The 22,160-nt window shown below is 41.6% G+C and overlaps 1 protein-coding gene across 2 annotated transcripts in view; it reads left to right on the top strand.

Moving 5' to 3' along the window:
• Nucleotides 1-22,160, top strand: part of DPYS (dihydropyrimidinase) — an 87,985-nt gene that overhangs the window by 46,294 nt on the left and 19,531 nt on the right. Inside the window, exon 8 of one of the 2 annotated variants that reach the window (XM_030938002.1) lies at nt 6,464-7,181. The exons of the other annotated variant lie outside the window; for it this stretch is intronic. Within the exon in view, the coding sequence (XP_030793862.1) occupies nt 6,464-6,497 (34 nt within the window). The 3' untranslated portion in view covers nt 6,498-7,181. Of the gene's footprint in view, nt 1-6,463; nt 7,182-22,160 lie in introns of those variants that run through there. 2 annotated transcript variants of the gene reach the window in all.

Genomic DNA, 22,160 nt, shown 5'->3' with positions numbered 1-22,160 from the left:
AGATACATGTGAAAATGCTTTGTCAACTAAGAACGTGTTACACAAAGACAAGATATGTATTATTATGGCTATTTTCTATTTCTCTAGTTTGATTAGTTTCATTCTTTGCAGGACATTTTCATTTTTAGGTGTTCTCAGCTATTTTGCCTGTGGTGATCGGAAGGCAGATGAACCATGGGGTTCTATTTCTCTGGCTCCAGATCCTTTTAAAAAGCTGGTGACCTTTTTGTTTTTCTTTTCTTGTTTTATTGTTTTTTTGAAAAGCGGAAAAATCTAAGGGTATATTGAATTGATTGAGCCTCCTTTGGATTTCTTTGACATATTTGACTTATTCTATGTCTTGCTTCTTTAATCCTTTAACATTTTCCTCTAAACCATCATCAGAATAGTTTTGCACTGTCATTATTCATTTTTTTCAATTGCAGAATGTGGGAAAAAGGAGAGAAGGGGGCTGTTGAAGAGGAGGCTTCATAGAATAATGAATCTGGAAAAATTCAAGGAGAAAACACCTTTGTTGTCATTCACGTTAAGGGAGAGAGATTATTGCGGAAACTGTATGCTAAGCCCTTATCTGGGTCGATCATAGCACCAGCTTTCTCTATTCTTGGCCTGGTTGTTATGAGAAAGTTGCTCATCTGGGCTGACTGTTCCCGACCAAAATTTATGCTGATGACCTCAACTAGGACCTTTCTGAAGTGCAACAATATTTTTAGACTTTTCTAACTGTCCATGAATCATCCATAGCTTTCCACTGTCCTTAGACACTACCCCTACCATCGTCACTGTCTGCCTCTTCTCACCTTGCAGCCTGAGTTCTACTGAATCCCGCAAACCCACTTACAATCCTGTACCACAATCTGTCTTCCTTTTCTTTCTCACTAATATTCTTGAGGTCTGGTTCCATTTTTTAAAATAAATGTTTTATTTTAGAATATTTTAGATTTACAGAAAAGTTGCAAAGATAGTACAAGACAGTTCCTATGTACCCCATAGCTGGTTGCCACTATTATTATCTTACATTAGTATGGTACACTTGTCACAATTAATGAACCAATACTGATATGTTATTATTAACTAGAATCCATACTTTATCATATTTCCTTAGTTTTTGCCTTTTTCCCCTTCCGGGATCCAATACTGCATTTAGTGGTCATGTGTCCTTAGGCTCCCCTGACTTGTGACAATTTCTCTTACTTTGTTTTTGATGACCTTGACAGTTTTGAGGAATATCGATCAGGTATTTTGTAGAATGGCCTCTGTTGTGATTTTCCTGATGTTTTTCTCATTATAAGCCTCTGGTTGTGGGTTTGGGGGAGGAAGATCACAGAAGTAAAGAACCATTGTCATCACACTGTATCAAAAGACATACTGTGAGCACGACTTACCACTACTGGTGTTTACCTGGATGAACTGGCTGAGGTGGTATTTTCCAGGTTTCTCCACCATACAGCTGTTTTCCCCACCCCTTTCCATGTTCTATTTTCTGGAAGGGAGTCACCATGTACAGTCCATACTTAAGGAGTGAGGAGTTATGCTCTCGATTTTTGTTTTAATTGATCCTATATGACGTAGGCCTAGCTCGGTTCAGCATAGAGAAGAAGCACAATAAATGTTGAACAGGGGAATGAGAAGGATGCAGTCTTCCACACTGCCTGGAACATTGGCGGGACTAAGAAATAGCATAAAGGAAAGTTAGAAAGATTTTATTCAGCACCGGCTATGGTGAGAGGAAAAGTAAGAATAGCATCTTCCCGTTTCATGCTTTTTACTTACTGCATGTGATCAATACATGACTGTGTTGGAAGAATGAATGGATAAAGATGAATTTAAGTAGAAAAGATTTACCAAGGAGAGGAGGAAGAACTGTCTCACTGGTCTTATTTTCTCTAAGTGCCCCTTCATTTTTTAGATTGGGAGCAATGAGTTTGTTAAGCAGAGCTCTTAGAAGAAATGAAGTCAAAAGAGTTACCTTTGTGTGCTCCTTCATTCACAAATTCACTCTGCACAGGAGCACCTCGGCAAGCTGCAGGCTGAGGGTCAAGCTTATACAACAGCCACGCCCTGCCTTTAAGAAGCTGACAGTCTAGGAGAGGAGAGGAGATGTAAAGTCAAATATTCTCAGCCTAAGAAGGGATGGGTTAAGAATATCACACGAGAGGCAGAAACAAGATGCCTTAGAAATTCAAAGAAGAAAGATCCTTGTGGAGTTAGAGCAGTCATCGACATGAAATCATACGAGAGAGGTGAGTAGATAACGTGGCTCTGTGACTCAAGACTAAACATGGAGGTCAGATAAACCAAAGCATTGATAGGGGGTTCCAGGAGGAAGCAGTTAAGGCTGGGGATTGCACCACAGAGAGAACAGGTTCAGGCTGTAGAAGGAAATGAGAAGGTGAAGAGGTTGTGGCTGTCTCCACTTTCAACTGTGTTTATCACAGACAGAGGCAATTTTAAATAGAGTTCACCTTGTAGAGAAGTGTTATTTAATCAAATGAATAAATGGATATATCTACAGGGTTTTTTTTTTTTCTTCTTGTAATAAAGGCCTCCCTTTTAAATTTTACCTGCCTGATTTTAACATTAAATGCAGGCTGGTAATGTGCAGGCTTTTTGTCTCACCACACCATTAGATATTGGCCCAAATTTTCCTACAAAATTTCCTCAAACGGTTTTAGCAAAAATAATTGCCCAGCCGACTCGTTAGTATCTAACAGGAAAGCAACATGCATTGTACCCTAGATGCTGAAGGGGGCGCCCACAGCCCACACTGAGCTCAGCTAGCTCCAACCAGGCCATTCGAGCTGCTGGTTATGCAAGAACAAGCCAGCCCCTGGAGAACGGATGCATTTGCTAATGATTTTTGGCTTCATGGTACACAGATGTTTTCGTTTTTAAAATTCTTGTTACTTATTAATGGCATGTAGACGTAAGTGTGCTTGCCACACAATCTGTAGCCTTAAAAATGGACTACGTTAAAGTTACCAGGGGAGACCAGTGGGAAGAAAAGCAGGGCAGCCATGCTTATTTTTTCCTTTTAAATCTGTAAAAAGCGAGATGATTCCAAGGTGAGGAATTTGACATATGGTGATGGATGGCGAGAGAGAATTGGGAGTGGGCGTAGTAGGGAAGGTTTGGACATCCTGATGAAAGATTACCTAAGACGTCACTAGCCTGTAAAAAGTTCCTGCAAAAATCAACTGCAATAGCTCTTCTGTGTCATTGCACAATAAAGAACAAACTGCATTTAGTGTAAAGGCAGCATTCACCTTTTTCGGAAATAAAAGAGCCTGCTGTATTCAGCTTGACGGCTCATTGAGCTGGTGTCTATTGCTTATGATGGAAGTATGTGTCCTACTGCTTCACTACTTGGGTCAAATCTTCAAATTTAAGGACGTTTTTAGTTTCTGAATGTTTGACCCATTTCTGTAGAAGATCTTGGTACTTGGAGTCGGGGAAGAAATCAGGAACATGCTTTTCATGTGATGTTAAAACAGAATCTTGTGGTGTCATGTAGTCAAGACAGAGATCAGCTAAATTGGCCAACTTGTTAAAAATCTTATTAGAGAAAGTGGCATGTCAGTTACTTGCAAGCCCATAGCTGCAGCAGTAACTCATGTTCTGGCAATTTAAAACTATCCTCGGAGCTTCAGTTCTTTGGTATTCATTAAATAGCACTTAGTTACTATGGTAACTGTCCCTTTTCAGTATTTATGAGCTACAGGGTATCTCACAGAATCTCAAGCACACAAACACACAGCTAACACGTTGTGTGTACTGGAACATTTAATGAAGACTTCTAGCTGGACCGTATTCTGCAGAGCAGACATGTTTTCATTTATTATTTTTTAACTCAATTATGGCAGGCTTTGACCTTGAATACACCATTCTTGAAGGCATTGTGCCATCTTTCCTGCTTAATTTCCTTCCCTTTCTCATTGAAGATGGAGATAAATGAATTTAACTTTATATTCAGTGAAGAGTAATGGCTTGCAGCTTATGATGGTGCCCTTCTGGATTCTAGAGGGGGCCTTTTGTGTGAAATAAAGCGGGGGAAGAATGACTGTCATCCTTGGGTGGTAGGGATTGTAGGGCGTGGGGAGGGAGAAGAAAGGAGGAATCAGGTACCCTTTGGCAAAGAGTGATGGTTATGACTTATTAGGATAGCTACATCACCAGTGACTGTCTCACAGAAGCTATGAGGCATTTTCCCTTGAAGTTGCACATTGTGTATCCTCTGACTCATTTGTGCATTATAATCCTCCTCCTCTTCCTCAAAGAAAGCGTGGGCACACACACCCTCACATGCTCATCAGCACAGCAGCCTGGGTTCCTGCTCATAACAGTTGATCGGCCTGAAGATGCTGCTTTTCACGCCTGTTTCTGAGAGTGTCTGTCACTAATGCGCCTGCCACTCCCCACACCCACAAGCATCCCAGTGCACATTGTGTGGGTCTCGTCCTGGGTGCATAAGTGGAAATGAATATGATTTATGCCATGATTTGTCACTGTGATGTCTTATAACACAACGTCAGGGCTGCAACATGGTGTCAGGGCTGCTGCCTAAGGTGGTTCAGGTTGTGCTTTTGCACAGTTACAGGGGCACTCTTCACATCATTGTTACCACGGATATATGTGGATAGATAGATAGCTAGATATAGATACAGGTAGTAACTATGCCGGTTTTCTAGCATATGATAGCAAAGCACCTTGAGGAACAAATGTCTTTTGCTAATCCACACAAAATCAAACCTGCCATCTGGGCTATTGGGGGAGCGGTACCGTAGAGTGAAGAGAAAGGCTTTGGTGTTAAATTCCTAGTCTGCCACTTATGAGCTGGGTATGACCTTGGGTATGTCGTTTAATTTTTCTGAATTTCAATTTTGTTATTTGTAAAATGGGCATGATGATGCTATTTATTTCCTAGCTTTGTTGTGAGCTTTAAGGTAGTGTCATAAGATGCTTGGTACATAGTCAGTGTTCAGTAGCACTTGGCATGTAGTGGGTGGTCAGTTAGTGGTAATAGATAATAGTAGTAGGTGGTCAGTTTGTGGAATGAGTGGGAGCTCTTATTAGCTATAGCTGTGAGTCAGAAATCTTTGTATAATGACTTAATTCAGACAGGACCAAAAGATATTAGAATTATATTTCGTATAAAAACTCCATCTCCCAGGTTTCTTGCACACCTTTAATTTTCACCACTAAATTTCAGAATGACCAAAATTAAGAAGCTTAGATGGATTGTTTTGGTTAAGATAGCCTGAGCCTCCAGAACTGACACCTTTTAAAAATTATTAGCAGTGAAACTGTTCAAACAAACCTCCTAAGATTCATTTTGTGGCCTTCAGAAGACATTTGCTTTAAAAAAAAAAAAAAAGTTTGGGCTATGCATGAAAAAAGCTAGCTTTGCTGGTTACGTATGCATACAATTTTAACCACTCTTTGTTCCGAGTTGTTTATTTAAACATATTTTTATGCAACTGAACCTTTCAAGTGAACTAGAAATGATTTCTGGGGATTTTACTACTAATAGCTGCATTTTCCCCCAAATTATAAAAGAAAAGCAGCTTAGAAATGAATCACAGTAACCCATTCTATCATTGATCATTTGGCTTGGCCAGAGTAAGCAGTTTATTTTCAGCATTAGCATTGGGCAAAAAATAAGCACCAAGCGAGGCTGTGTGAAAGACATAGGTTTTCCTAACTAAGCACCTGCTGTATTTTTCTTCCTACCTGACATAGATTCTATGTTTTTATATCTTTGACATTTGCTTGTATTATTGACAACTGTATTCCCTGGTTTCAGCACAGTTCCAGGTATATATAGAAGCTCAGTAGTCATTTGTTGAGTGAAGAAACCAGATACTAATGGACAAATGTGTGATTTAACATTTTTGTCTGAACTTTATCTGCCCATGGACTGGTTCAAGAGCCATGTTTTACATTTTTTCCCCCTTTGAATTAAAAAGAAGAGAATTCTCAGCACTTCTGTCTTCTTTCCCAAAGCAGTGCTTGACAAAGATGCATTCCAGAGATAGTGGCTAGTTGTGTCACCAGACCTCTCCGTGCATATGGTTTACACCAGGTCAGATCCTTCCATGGGTCAAATAACTCTGTTTTTTTGGACTCAGACTCATCTCTAATTCCAGCCAGTTATTTTAAAATTATGGCCATTAGTTATGGAGGAAACAGAGGACAGAGTGAAAATGGTTCAAAAGCAATTTAATATCAGTATCTGAAAAGAATCCCAGGGTCCTTATATTCTTATTGTACAGCAAAGAGCCTTGTCTTCCTACAAAGGCCTTAGAAGAAATCATCTATAAAAATGGTCCCCTCCCTCTAGAAGACTCCAGTGGAAGTCTGTTTGGAGGCAGTGAGTAATTCAAGGAAGGGCCTGCATTTTAATGGCCTGACCGAAACACCAAAAAACTTAAGCTGATTTACTTTTTTTTTTTTTTTTTTAAAGAGCAGACCTTCTCAAAGCATGGTTTCTGGACTAGCAACATCAACATCATCTGGGAATTTTTTAGAAATGCCAACTCTCAGACCCTACCTCAGAGCTGCTGCCTCAAAAACTCCAGGAGTTGGGTCCAGCAATCTAGGTTTTCACAAGCCCTCCAGGGACTTCTGATACACACTCAGGTTTGAGAAACACTGGTTTAGAGTCACAGAATTAGATAAGACTTCGGAACTCAAAAAGTCCAATTAGCACTCCCAAATGGAATTCTCTATAGTATCTCTATAATGCAGATGTTGTAGGTTTGCTTGATTACTGCTGGTTTCAGGGAACTTACTACCTAACCAAACGGTCCATTTCTTTCTGGGGTGCCTGTAATTATGAGGACATTCTTCTTTTGGTTGCATTAAAAATTATCTCCTCTTAGCCCTTCACATGTTTAGCCTTTGGAATTATGCAGAATGTATCTACATTCTCATATGATAGTCCTTTCATTTATTCATTCTAATGTTTGAAGAAGTTATTGGCTCCCAGTAAGCCTTCCCATCATGAGATATGCATTCCCAGGTTCTTCACCAGATCCTTAGGCCCATGAGTAGCAAAATCCCAATGACCTGACCACTCCTGTACCCTCCCTTCTCTTGGCACACACCTGTCCATGTCCTGCAAACATGTGAGTCCCAGAACTAGACATGTTCCTACCTGTAATACCATCAGAGCAGGAGTATCTGAGGCTGATTAGTTTGATAACTAAATGCAGAACTTTGCATTTTTTCAAATAACATTTTCCTTGAATGTACCTTGTACATCCAAAACAGTAATTGTGAGCAACTGCATGAGGTTTTAATATCTTACCACATTTATTCAGTGAGTAACTTAAAAACATTGGGTCTTCTCTGATGTTTATGTTAAAATGACTAGGATTATAGTAAATGGTTGCTTGCTGTGTTACACTTTTAAGTCTCTTTGAGTAGAAAGTACTTTACAATGTCCATATTTTTTTTAAAAAGTACAATTTTAATATAAACAAAAGGTACAAAGAGTACTATAGCCAACATTTGTGTATTAACCTTCCCAGGCCTGCCTCCTTCCTCGTCTCAGCAACTACCTAATTTGGTGTTTATCATTTCCATGAATTTCTTTCTATTTGCTATATATAGATGCATTTCTAAGGCATGACTATATATTTACATAATATATAATATACATATTATATATACTTTTTGTGTATTCTTAGCTTCATATGAATTGTACTGTATGTGTTGTTCAATTTTCTTAATATTATAATTGTTAGACTTTCCATGTTGAGATGTTGTAGGTTGGTTGTATTCATTTTCACTGCTTTATGCTATTCTGCTTTATGAATATACCATAATTGATGATATATTCTTTTGCTGGTGGACACTCAGGTTGTTTGCAATTTTTCACTATTTCAGACACTGTATGTCTTGTATATATGTGTGAGAGTTTCTCTGGGGTGTTCATCTGTCCCCTGATTTGTTTTACATGAAATACTGTCACATTTTCTCCAATAGAAACATATAAATGTATGGCTCTTTACAACTAAATGCAGAAATTCCCATTTCTCTCTATTATGCTTTTATCTTGTTCCACATTCATTTATTCAGTCACTACAAACTGTATCTTGGGCCTTGCCATGTGCCAGAGACATAGTAGGTGGTGGAGACAAAGTGATTAGGCATAATCCCATTCTTTACCAGGGTGGAAAGGGCATGGCCAGCAGAGAAGTGGCGGCTTTTGCTTTTTGCCCCAGTTGTCTTTTGAATTGTGATTCTGATGGTCCAGGTACTAGCTCTCACTGCCAGAGTAAGCCCACCAATCAGAGGACTCTCTGGCCAGATCTACCACACCAGAGTCACAGAAACAAAGCTGGTAGGCCCTGCAACCCTGGAAGGGGTGGGCCTGGAGCTGGAATGTCAGTGGGGGAGGAAGTGGAGACATCAAGACTCCGGACTCCTTCCAGTCCCCTGAGACAACACAGCCGAATATTCACCTATTTGGTGACTTGAGTTTACACCTATTTCATCATTCTAACTGCACACACAGTGCTTGAAATGTATAATATTGGCACCCACCCAAGACACATGCACATCAAGTTTTCACAAACATTCGCATTGGCCCTTGATTTCCTGAGCTCATCACATAGAAGCTAAGATCTGTGAATCTGAGGTCAGTGCTTGCTTTCTGTGCTCCAGGGCAACAGATTGTGCGTTCTGTCCTTGGTTACAAGTGTGCACTTGGCAGGAGCATGGCCTGCGTCCCTGCAAATCTGCCAACACTCCTGGACATCGGTTCCAAGCCTGTCCTTCTGGCAGTGGGGCTTCTTTGAACACCAGCAGGCGGTTGACTTCTAAGTTTAAAAGATTTCATGTACCTGCAGAACACTTCCTTGGTGCCCTCCCAAAAAAAGTGACCTGTGCCAACCAGAGAGCACATGGGAAGGAGAGTCAGAGTACATCAGGTTTATTTCGCAGCTGCAGCTGGAGTCACATTAAACTTATTGCCTAATTTCCTTTGTCTAACTTGATTTCTCTTTGGCTGGGAGGCAAATAGATCGATATTTTTTTTTTATGCTGAGGTTATGTTGCCTGAAGGAAATTTTCCATTGGTTCACTATGCCTGCCTTTAGTTCGGTAACTGGGGCCGCGATCTGTCTGAGCAAGGTAGGGCTCCCCAGATGTGCTCTCAAGGCCTGCTGTCTGCATGGAGGAGGTGCCTCCTGGAGGGGGTCACAGGGGCTGCCCCTCTCAGGGTAGAGCTGAGCATTTGTGCTGGGCTCTCAGCACGTTTCTCTGGCTGTCTTCTAATAAATAGCTTTGTTTTATCTTTTCCTTTCCTGTGAAGTCCTTTTCTCCCTATGTTTTCTCTATCATTTTGTATATTTGCAATGCTCTTTCCCTCTCCAAAATTTCTTAAAGGTGGTTTCTTCATGTTTTTGTTATGTTTTCTTCCTGTGAGCCCCCCACTATCATCCTGCGCTATGATTGTGCCCTTTTCTTCTCACTCGGGAAGGGAAATGTTCATACTTTCCTCTCAGTTCTGTCCTCCTACCAGGCGTTTATTTAAGAGAGCTAAGTTTCTGGAGGCAGAATAATGAGAAGGCAATTTACCCACAAGAAAAACAAACGGAGCCTTTATCTGTGTAGAAGGATTGCTGAATTCCTCACATGGTGGAGGTGAGGGGGATGAGGACAATGTTAATCAGTTATCTGAAAACACATATTGATTGCATGTTCATTGTATGTAAGAAATGTGTGATAAATTATGAGTACTGTGGGAGACATAAATGTAAGGTGTAATATCTCTCATCAGAGAGGCTGCATTTTGGTGAGACAAAGTTATAAACATAGTGAAGGATAACTAAGTTTTGGAAGAGAAAAATATCAGATCAACACATCAGTACCAGAGATGGAGGAGGTCTCATGTGCTGGTCTCCTTGACAAAGGAGAAGACTTCACAGATGACTGGTTTGAGCTTGGGAAGGGGCTTTGCACTAACCATATCCTTGAAGGTGGCTCTGGATAGGTGGATGGGGAGAGTAAAGTCATCCAGATGGTAGAGTCAGGGGCAAAGAGGAAAATGGGAAAGGTACAGTTGTGGGGCAATAAAAACTGGAGAATGAGCAGAGGAGTCAGGATGGGAAGGAGTTGAAGATGAGATTTGTCCTGGTCAGACTACCAAGGGCTTTGAATGTTAGGTGAAGTATAGCAGATTTTATGTGAGAGAGCATGAGCTATTGAATGTCTTTGAGTGAGGGTTTGAGTTGATCCAAATCTGTGCTTCCCAATTTGCCTGGTACTAGTAGAAAATGGTGTTACTTGTAGAGCACATGGCTGTAAAGAGAAGGGACTTTGGAGATGGGGAGGAGGATGTAGCATAACCAACTCACCCTGATTTGCCTGGGACTTTCCTGGTTTGAGCACTGAAACTCCCATGTCCTTGGAAACGCTCTCGGTCTAAGCCTAAGCTGTGACTGTCACTCTAGGAAGTTGCTTTGGTCGAAGGTGTTGGTCTAGAAGCTCTACCCATACCTGATCACCCTAGGGTCTGAGGGTTTTAGTCTTGTGTCTAGACCCGTCGGCTGGGGAAATCTGACTAAATCATATTTTAGGGTGATGAGTGCGTAGGATGGATTGGAGTCAGGGAGAATGGTCAGGAGGCTATTGTAGGAGTCTGGCCTGAGGGAATAAGTCAAGATGAGAGCAAACAAAATCAAGGCCTGGAAAATGGGGATAAAAAGGAATTAATTTAGGTTGGTGAAAAATTGGAAATGGAAAGAGAGGAGTCAGAAGTGACTTCAAAGTAACTGCAGCCTTGCTCATGTATGAACCAAGCATTTATCGAGTGCCAGCTGGATGCAATACATTGTACTCAAAGTTGAGTGAAAAAATTATTACCCTAAGCATTTATCGAGTGCCAGCTGGATGCAATACATTGTACTCAAAGTTGAGTGAAAAAATTATTACCCTAAGGAAACTTAGGATCTAATTAGACAGATAAGAAACACCCTAAATAACTCAAATCACTATAATACAAGGTAAAAGATTAGGCCCAATAAATAGTTAAGGGACATGGCATTTAGAGCCAAATTAGGCAACTGTGTTTAAATCTGAACTGTGCCAGCACAGGCTGCAGGACCTTGGGCAAGTTACTGCCCTCTTCAAGGCTCTTTCCTCCCCAGCAAAATGTAGATATGATAATAATTGTAGCAACTTTTGGGGCTTTTTGAAAAGAGTTAATACCTTTAATATGGTGCCTGGCATATAGTAGAACTTTAAAAAGCATTAATATCATGATCATGTATAAAGTGATAAAGCACTAGAGAGTTACCAAGAGAGTTATCACTAGGGAGATACCAAAGTAAATGACTTTTATAATGTGGGATTCTAGGAAAAAAAGCTTAGAAAAATTCAACAATTATCCCAAATTTCAGTTTGTTTGGTCAATCACAGTTTCATCCCTGTTTATACATTCCCTCTCCTGCATATTTAGTTTGTATTTTTAAAAGATTTTTTTATTTTTTAGTTTAATTAGTTAATTTATTTATTTCTCTGTCACCCAGGCTGGAGTACAGTGGTGTGATTTTGACTCACTGCAACCTCTGCCTCCCTAGTTCAAGCAATTCTCCTGCCTCAGCCTCCTGAGTAGCTGGAATTACAGGTGTGCACCACCATGCCCAGCTAATTTTCGTATTTTTAGTAGAGACGGGGTTTCACTATGTTGGCCAGGCTGGTCTTGAACTCCTGACCTCAAGTGATCCACCCACCTCAGCCTCCTGAAGAGCTGGGATTACAGGCATGAGCCACTGTGCCCGGCCCTGCACATTTAGTTTGTGATTGGCATGTTGGTGAGGCACAGTGGTAACCACAATTTTAGTAGAATGCCCCTTAGACATTTAATTACACAGTGCCATTAAACATGTTTGACTGGGTGCAGTGGCTCATGCCTGTAATCCCAGCACTTCAGGATCATGAGGTCAGGAGTTTGAAATTAGCCTGGCCAACATGGAGAAACCCCGTCTCTACTAAAAATACAAAAATTAGCTGAGAGTGGTGGTGGGCACCTGTAATCCCAGCTACCTGGGAGGCTGAGGCAGGAGAATCATTTAAACCTGGGGGGCAAATGTTGCAGTGAGCCAAGATCATGCCATTGCACTCCAGCCTGGGCAACAAGAGTGAAACTCCATCTCATAAAAACAAAAAAACATGTTTAGAGGATCCAAATATATTTAGAATCCTTTGATTTTCTGTCTGATAGCATGGACTAGTGGCCTCTATATAATTTTTTAAATGTTAGGTCCTTAATTTAGATTTCATAGTAATGGGTAACTTAAAGCTTTAAAATTTTGTGCTATTTGAAAACTTAAAACCAAATTCCTTATTTTTCTGTTGAATGGATTACTACAAGAAAATTACTGTTTCAAAGGGTACAATCTTTTGATACAGCACAATCACTTGCTTTTCCTTTTATTTTTGCTACTTTTGCAAGTAAAAATTGTTACCTTTCAGCTATGAATGACATACATTTGAGCACTAAGGAAATTGAACACTTTTTCATGTTTATTAGTCATTGAGGTTTTTTTCTTATGAAGAAATATCTATTCATGTCCTTTGTTCATGTTTCTTTTGGTAACATAATATTATTTGTGTCTTTATTTAAATGGTCTGTCACATTTCTTGCAAAATCCCTAAGGCTCTTTTGAGAAATAAGTGCTATAGTCACATGAAAGTGTTTTGTATAAACTGTAAAGTACTACAAGCGTGTTACTATTATTGAAACATTGACTTTGTTCACTAAGGTATGTCAGAATCATATTTATAACAAAGAGATGCTTCCAAATGCAGAAATAGCATGACTAGGCGTGAGCTCCATAGGGGCAGAGATTTTTATCTTTGTTCACTGCTGTATCCCCAGCACCTAGAACCATGGCTGGCATGGAGTAGGTGATTAATAAATGCATGTAAAATGAATGAGTGTATGATAAACCCATTGAACAGTAGGGATTTTCTACATTCTTCCATCAAGAGGACTTTTTTTTTTTCTTCTGTCTTAAGCCAGAAGTGAATAGGGTTGTGTATAGTTTGTGGGCTAGAGCTATGGAATAGTGGTCTTAAGATTCTGGACATAGGAAACCCATTTCTTAGAACCTAACTTTCTGTATGGTAACATTTTAAGCCTAATTAGTATACTATTCTCCCTCATTTAAGAGAGAAACCAGAGACAAGAAGAGTTTAATGATCCAAGAATGATTTTCAACAATGATAAAAGACCAAGTGGTAGTTTAGTTTTTCATACAGCAGTGTTTCCAATTCCTAAAATATGGCAAACCTTTTCTTCTCTTCTCATGCCTCATTTATTGTTTTTCTGTTACCTATGAGAATAAATTGTATGCACGGCCTAAAAGAAAACATGACAACATGCCTTCAATGGATTCATTTTTTGGTTGCCTATTTTTGGGGAAAGGTTTTGTATAGAAGTTTATGCTAATGGGTATAATCTCTTATGTAGATCTAAATTCCACTACCCACAGGTATGTGGCACCATCTTTTTTTTCTAATGTTTTCCTGCTCTGTTTTTATCCCTGATTATCCTACCTCCTGTTAACGTTTTCCTTTTAAAGTGCTTTAGTATTTCTGGAAGAAGAGGGGTTAAAATTTTATATAAATGTGCATTTGGCTCTAGACTTGTGTTCTGGATGGATCGCTTATAGTGAGAGACACTATACAGTGGTTAAGCACATAGTATTTGAGTCATATACATTCATATTATGCTCTGAGGTGAGTTACTTGGCTTCTCTGAGCCTCTATTGCTTCATTTATAAGTATGAGAAAACTCTGCTTCCATAGGGTTAAATAAAATAATGAGGATTGAATAAAATAATGTATGAAAAACTTCTCACATAGTGTTTAATAGCATGCAGTAAATGGAAGCTCCAATTGAATACTTTTCCTTATTAGCATCATATTCATAATAGATGGCCTTGGCCATGGCTTCCAACCACTGAAGTGCTATTAGTAAATGTAAGAAAAGAAAGTGAAAATGTCAAGGGTGAATGCTGTTGGAAGCAAAACGATCAGGAAACTATTCCGGGAGTAACCCAGCCTGGATATATTAGTCAGGGTTCAATCAGAAAAGTAGATCCACTTGGATGTCTGTGTGTGTGTGAGATTATACATATGCATATGTGTGCATATATATATGCATAGATATACACATACACATGCATATGTATGACTTGACCTTCCACACTCATAGGGGCTGGACTGTCTGCAAGGCTGCTGCCTTCATGTCTGATGCTGGAGTCTGCAGGCCAGAGGGCAGGTGGTCAGGAAGGGAAGATGGAGGTGAAGGGGGAAGAGCAAGGACCAGGTCGAACCCCAACCATGAGCTGGAGCCCCACAGGGAAAGATGGAGACCTAAGCCTGTTCTTGTTGCCTTTGCCCTGGGTATGTGGTGTTGGTGGCTGCCTTTGGTCATGGGGCCAAAGTCACACACCTGGCCCAGGAGTCGGAGCAGGTGAAGGAGGATCCAGGGGGAAGGTGGAGCATTGCAAACCTGACCACATTCTCACACCACAAGATGAGTCAGCAGGTATCATGTGTGCAAAATGGCTGCTGTGTCACTTCCGCCCTCCACCAGAGCTCTAGGTGTAGATGCCATTATCAATGCAGGTAACCATTTTAAGAAGAAAACAACGGGGGTTCAGAGAAGTTAAATCATTTGCCCCAGTTCACACATCTGGAAAGGACAGAGCTGGGATTCAGAGCAGGCCTGCTTGACTGCAGTATCTAGACTCTTAACCACTGCAGAGCTTACAGCCTCTTATAAGGGCAGGCAAGGAAGGGGCACTTACAGCACAGGGGTTCGTATTTGGTCTCTGGAGCCCAACTGCCCGGGTTGGTAATCTGTCCCTCCACTTATTGACGGTGTAGCCCAGGGGGAGTTACTTCACCTTGGTTTGCTTCAATTTCCTTGTTTGTCAAAGGGGAATGATCATAATGCCCATATCAAAGGCTGAGAGTTGATACATGTGAATTCTTTGCAACAGTGCCCAGAGTTTTAAGCACCCTACGAACTTGGCCGAGCAAGTCAGCGAATCCTGGAGCATCTGGCTGTGGCGGGCAGCTCATTGTGCCCTCCTGGGTGCTGCTCCCCTCAACCCCCTCCAGCATGGATGCCCTCAGGCGTGCTCCCTGGTGAAGCTGAGTCAGTTTCAAGGTCTGCAGTTCTGCAGCTTTTCAGCATCACCACTTGGATTAGCCTTGTGCCTGTTCCAGGCTGACAGAGGTGATGTTGCAGTGACTACATAAGTGCCGGCTGACTGTGCTTCCTGGAAGCAGACACCTTTTAGATTGGCCAAAGCTGGAACCATACAACTTAGTTGCTAATTGGGACCTTGAGGCTGAGCTTCTAGCTCTGACAGCCTCCAAGATGCACTATTTCAGGAGTGTCAGTGAAACGCTAGCATGCACCACCGCTGGAAGAGATGATTAGCTGTCACCAAGTTCTCAGATGGAAAGTAGATAATTACTGTTAAAATTCCAGTGTCAGGTAATTGTTTGAATGAGTGAAGAGTATAGTGCTTTCGTCCTCTGAGCAGGGGATGAACACTGATGACTGGAGTATTGGGGCAGGAGAATGGAGTGGGGTCAGTGTCAGCCTGCTAAGTTTGATTTCTGGCCCTGCTGACTCAGGACAAGTTACTCAAGCTCTCTGAGTCTCTGTTTTCTCATCTGTTAAATGGAAATACAAATGTGGATTGTTGAGAGATTCAGTGAGGCAATGTACCTGAAAGTACTTGGAATACACAGATGCTTCATGGATAGTGGCCACACCTGACGCTGTGGGGACAGTCATTGGTGTCCCTCTGCCACTGTAACTTTTAGTGGTTACTTTTTTTCCCCCTATCCCTTTTGTTCTTGCTCCCTTTAGGTCCTTGACTGTCATTTTTTTTCTTATTTGTGGCTCTGTCACACCAAATTTTAGGTCTTCCAATTACTCTTCAGGAGCCTTGTGTTGTTATTGTTGCTTTTTGTTTGTTTGTTTTTGCCACTGGAGACATTCAGAGCAGGGGAAAAGCAAACTTTTTGTAAAGAGTCACATAGTACTTTTTTTTTTGGCTTTGTGGGCCATATGGACTGTGTTGCTAGTACTCAGCTCTGCTGTTGTAGTGCAAAAGCAGCAACAAATAATATGTAATGAATATGTAAATGAATGTGACTGTGTTTCAATAAAACTTTATTTACAATGCAGGCTGTGGATTTGGCCTGTGGGCCATGGTTTGCCAACCTCTGGTTTAGAGATTTGAAGATTTCAGATTCCTCTCATTGAATATCCAAGGTCATCTCTTCAGATGGACATCCTGATCTCCAGTTCACACCAAGGAGCCTTTGATGCCTGGAAGGCTTTTTGCCTTATTTTTCCACAGCATAGTCAGTGAAGCATAAGCCTGTTCTTGTTGCCTTTGCCCTGGGTATGTGGTGTTGGTGGCTGCCTTTGGTCATGGGGCCAAAGTCACACACCTGGCCCAGGAGTCGGAGCAGGTGAAGGAGGATCCAGTGAAGGAAGTTACTTTGTTATTCACAACTCTTATTTTGTTTACTCATTTAAGTTTAGAAGATTCTAAACAAATTCCACTTAAACACTTAGATCTTAAGTGACTTCATCAATTCAAAACCAAAGGGTGGTTTTGAGCAGTGCGCATTAGGTAAAACTTCCTAGCCTTGGCAGAAATATATAAGTTTGGTACTAGTATAGTGAGCGTTGCATGGTTACTGACTGTCTCAGATCACTTCCAAAAGAGCTTACAGACCCTGCATTGAGGTTCAAATAAGCTAGGAACCCTTTTTACTACACAAATCTGAGTTCAAGATCTAGTTTTTCCATGTGCCAACTGTGTCTTAGGCAACCTTATTCAGCCTTAGTGTTCTCATCCACAAAATAGGGATAATAATAATAATATTGATATCATATGTTTATCATGAAGATTAAAGATAATGCTTTTAATGCCTAACTCAGAGCAAAGAGGCCATAAATATTTGTTATGCCTATTATAAGAACATGTTTGTGATGGCTTTGGAGTTTCTGAGTGCCCCTTCAGTTGGGACATAGGAATAGAATCAAGGGCATTTATGTTTCTGTTTGCTTTGTTACCTTCTCAGGAAAGTTGGGGGCCAGGTCTTGATTCTTAGGATTGCAGAACTTGAAGTTCTCCTGACCTTTAAAGGAGTGCTGCAGCCCATTTTTGTGGATTTCACACAAGCATTCTGGGTTTCATGGTTGTCTGGCTTGACCAGAGACTTTCCTTCTCTTTTTTACTAACATACCTCACTCCCTGGTTGTCAGGAAGTTATTTTCCAGTGTCAAACTACATTTCATCTGTCAGCATTTATGCTTACGAACTCTTTTCATTTCCCTCAGTAGGGATGGAGGGAAAATAGGTCATCTTCTTCCTTTCAAAAAAAGAGTAAAGTTTATAAGCCCCCCGGATATTTCTGTTACCCAGCTACTCTTTTCCATCCCTTAAATTGACAGCCCTCCTTCCTGTCATCCCTTCACAGTCTAGTCATTCTGTTGGGGGAGGTTAGGACAGGGACTTGCTCCCAGAGCTCCCAAGATGGTGGTGGGCCACTTGCAAAATGGCGGTGGGCCGCTTCCAACATGGTGGCAAGCCTTGTGTTCTCTGACCTGAGGTTCTTGGCCTCACAGACTCCAAGGAATGGAATCTTGGGCCATGCAGTGAGTGTTGTAGCTCTATTAGAAGCCGTGGGTCACGGAAGAGAACCATGGAACTCAGTGACTAGTGTTCAGCTCTATTAGGATGAACCCAGGCACTTAGCCATGCAGGAACAATGACAAGCCTTTAGCCCCATCAGGAGCGGCAATGGGCACCTCACTGGATCAGGAGCACAGCGGACACCTTGTCAGATCTGGAGGGATGGAAGTCAGCGGCATGTCTGTGACTGCGGCGAACAGCAGTGGTGGACGGGAAGCGAAAGCTCAGCTCGAGCGGTGACAAACAGGGACCAGAAGAGAGTGCAGTTGCAACGTGAATACAGTGAAAACAGAGCTCCCATACAAAGGGTGGGGACCCAAAGAGGGTAGCCATTGCCGGCTTGAATGCCTGGGTTTATATCCGGATCATTGTCCCTCCCACTGTGCTCTCAGGCAATGGATGATTGGCTATTTCTTTACCTCCTGTTTTTGCCTAATTTGCATTTCAGTGAGCTCTTTTTACTACCTGATTGGTCGGGTGAGAGCTAAGTTGCAAGCCCCTTGTTTAAAGGTGGATGCAGTCACCTTCCCAGCTAGGCGCCTGTAGGGATTCTTAGTCGGCCTAGGAAATCCAGCTAGTCCTGTTTCTCAATTCCTTTTTCTTCCTAAAATATGGAGCTAAAGCTGAACATACCAATAAGTCCCTGGCCTATTGTGTACTTTCAGGAACGATGTTATGTGAGTTTTACCCAGTGTATTTTCATATAGGTAACTGACATCTTTTCCTGCTCAAATTGTCCCCGTAGTCTGTCAAGCAATATCAGCTTGCCAAAGGCAAGACAGCTTCCTGGGAAGGATGACAATAAAATTATAAGACCAAGTCCACACGTGACCCCAGAAAGTTATTTCTAACTCTCACCAGTATGTCAGGCCAATAGCCTGGCTTTCCAAAAGCTAATAATCATACGTTACCTATAAGTACTTATCTGTTTAATATTCGTAAGACATACATCCTAGTATCATGCTAGGTTGACTGATTCACATTCAGTTCCTGTTCCTTAAAGACACTAAATTATTTTTTGTTTCCCACTTTCTGAAAGCTACCGTATAGAACATGGAATATTTATGCTAAGTAGAAATCCAGAAATTTGCTAATAGCTTATTTTCAGATAAACAAATACATATATAAAATGCCTCTGTTTGCTCAGTACTATGTGAGGCATAGGAGGTGAAGGACATGGTACCTACATACAAGGTCAGCTTGCTCATGTCTAAATCCAGTTTATCTCACCATGATCTATGTCACCATCCATGACCTATATTACATACCTCCAAGGACAAAATACCTGAGTGAACTTTATTCCTTTAAGTCAATGTTTGGGGAGCATTTTTATAAACCTGCATTAAGTATTTTGTCATCTACTGAGCACCGGTAGAGTTCCAAGTTATTGTCCAATTTAGATTTAATAATGTGGCTGAGGCAATTCCCATTTTCTCTTCTATAGGAGGCGGGTGTAGAAGTCTAAATAGAGGCTGGAAGATTGATGGGTGCAGTGAGTGGCAACTTTGCTTAATAATGACAATGTACTTGAAGCAGCACCATTTAGCATTTCCAGAGATGTGGCTGCTTTGCTCCCCATTTATATAACTTGTCACGTCTAAGAAATTGACAGAAGAGGTAGTTTGAAATAGACAGAACACACGTTTTTAAAAAAATCTTCTATGGTGATTACATCAAGAATGACTGGTCAATTTTGGCTTAAGGAGTTCTTAATAGCATCCTAAATCCTTTACTGCTAAACAGAAAACAGACCAAGAAACATCATGGAGTATGAAACAAGCTGCTTCCTATTTATTTTCTGGTGGATTAAGAATGTTTTCATCAACTGCATGCTTTCCAGGTAGCTTCCCATAAAGCTTTCAAGGGGCAGTGGTCCCATAAAGCTTTCAAGGGGCAGTCTAGTGGTTAAGAGCACAACCTCTGAAGCCAAAGGCCCAGGCTTGTATCATACATCATATTCATATCTCAGCTACATGAACTTACTAGCTGTGTAACATGGGGTGAATGTTATGAATCTTTCTGTGCCTCATCATCCTTATCTAGCCCATGGGAATAATAATAATAATAATAATAATAATAATAATAATAATACCTACCTCATAGAAAGATGTCATGATTATTATTGTTTCACATTGAATATATAAGGCATCACACAACACAATGTAGAGAGATGAGGTATGTTTTTAAAGATGCCACTAATAGGCCGGGCGCGGTGGCTCAAGCCTGTAATCCCAGCACTTTGGGAGGCCGAGACAGGCGGATCACGAGGTCAGGAGATCGAGACCATCCTGGCTAACACTGTGAAACCCCGTCTCTACTAAAAAATACAAAAAACTAGCCGGGCGAGGTGGCGGGCGCCTGTAGTCCCAGCTACTCGGGAGGCTGAGGCAGGAGAATGGCGTAAACCCGGGAGGCGGAGCTTGCAGTGAGCTGAGATCCGGCCACTGCACTCCAGCCCGAGCGACAGAGCGAGACTCCGTCTCAAAGAAAAAAAAAAAAAAAAAAAAAGATGCCACTAATAATCCTGACATGATTCTATTAACTTTTTTTGTTTCTCATGGCAACCTGGTAAGAATCTATCTGTTGCAAGGCCAAAGTGCCTGAGTGGGACAGAATAGAACAGAATACCTAAAACAAGTCATTTCTCTGGGGTTGGGGAGACCCACATTACTCTAATAAATTCTCTTCCTCTCCACAACGTTCCCCCGAATGCACACGGGTGGTGTTGCTGTCTTCTGCAGGCTCTGCTTCAGTGATTTTCTCATCTGTAAGAACACGCGGCTCTTTGACAGAAAGCTATTCGCAAAGGGACAGAATGTTTTTCTGCAGCTGTGATGTGAGTGGTATCAAAGTTATTGGCTAAGTTGGAAAATAGCTTAATGTTTTCAGGGCTTCTGCTTCCGTATCTGCTTCTGCCTTGGAGATGTGTATAACTGGGACTCAGTAAGACAGCCTTGACACCCCACTGCAGCGAGACGTGCCTCTTTCATACAGGCTTAAAGTGAGCTTAACAAAGAGTAGCTTTTGCCTAGGGGCAGAGTGACCATGGAGAACACCCTTTCTGTGAATCTGCTAATGAAGAGTCAGTGGCCAGGAACTCAGCCTCACTCCCTAGATGGTCAGCCTTTCATCATTCTGTATCCTTCCTGTTGCTGCCAGAGCAGGCCAAAATCCTAGCTGTCCAATCAATCATTAGAGAGAATGTATTTCTCACAATTGCCGCTCTCTTGAGCTGCTTTGCATTTGGTAAATTTGAAAACTGTTTAGTAATGAATCTTGCAGCTCTTTGCTTTTGCCTGCAAATGGAGTGAGAACATCGCCCCACATCTGCAGCTGTTCTGCAGAAAGATTTAGTTGAAAATATCTTCTTGGTTCTTTTTGAGTCACAGGCCTTTTGAACTCTGCTTCAGAAATATCCATGGGTTCTTCATTAAGGGAATTATTCTCCAGAGAACAAGGTGTCTATCAGCCAGGGACTTTGGTTGCAAACCCTGGTAACTAACCTGTGCTCACTTCAGTGAAAACACACTCTGTGGGAAGGCCATGGGGAGCTCACAGATGGAAGGCACAGTCCCTGCTCTGGCTTGGAATGGTTGGACCCCAGGGCGGCCCCAGGCAGCTTGCAGAAGGAATTGGTCTGAGCTCAGGGGTGTACCCTCCAACCGCTTTTATTTATTTTTGTTACCCTGCAAAATATTCTAAATTACTGGGAAAGAGAATGCAATTGCCCATCTCTTGGTTAGGGAAAAGCAGACAACCATGCCTAAGGATCTTGTCAGATTATCTCCAAAGCAGGAAAGTAGTTTCTTAAAGAAAAATTGGGGTGCTGACACCAGAAGATGGGAGAATGGATGTCAAGGGGCCAAACCACAGTTTTTGTTCTTCTGCATGTCTCAGGATGGGATAGTGTGTGGGGCCCACTTTAAAACTTAGATGCACTGCAGAAGATACATGATGCCTGCTCCAAATATCTCACAGTGTCACTGCACCCCAATGACAATAGTGTATTAGTCCATTGGCTGAATCTCTTAGTCAGAGCCTGGATGTGGGTTTTCTTGCTTTTTTTTTTTTTTTTTTTTTTTTTTTTTTTTGAGATGGAATCTCATTCTGTTGCCCAGGCTGGAGTTCAGTGGTGCCATCTTGGCTCACTGCAACCTCTATCTCCCGGGTTCAACTGATTCTCCTGCTTCAGCCTCCTGAGCAGCTGGGATTACAGCCACGTACCACCCTGCCCCGCTAACTTTTGTATTTTTAGCAGAGACAGGGTTTCACCATGTTGGCCAGGCTGGTCTCAAACTCCTGACCTCAAGTGATCTGCCCGCCTCGGCCTCCCAAAGTGCTGGGATTACAGGCGTGAGCCACCATGCCCGGCCTGTTTTCTTGCTTTCTTCCAAGATTGTCTCCCAGCCT

Source organism: Rhinopithecus roxellana, chromosome 9 (genome assembly GCF_007565055.1).
Source record: "Rhinopithecus roxellana isolate Shanxi Qingling chromosome 9, ASM756505v1, whole genome shotgun sequence".
Classification (NCBI taxonomy): domain Eukaryota; kingdom Metazoa; phylum Chordata; class Mammalia; order Primates; family Cercopithecidae; genus Rhinopithecus; species Rhinopithecus roxellana.
The sequence above is the reverse complement of the archived record's forward strand: the minus strand, read 5'-3'. Positions and strand labels throughout refer to the sequence as shown.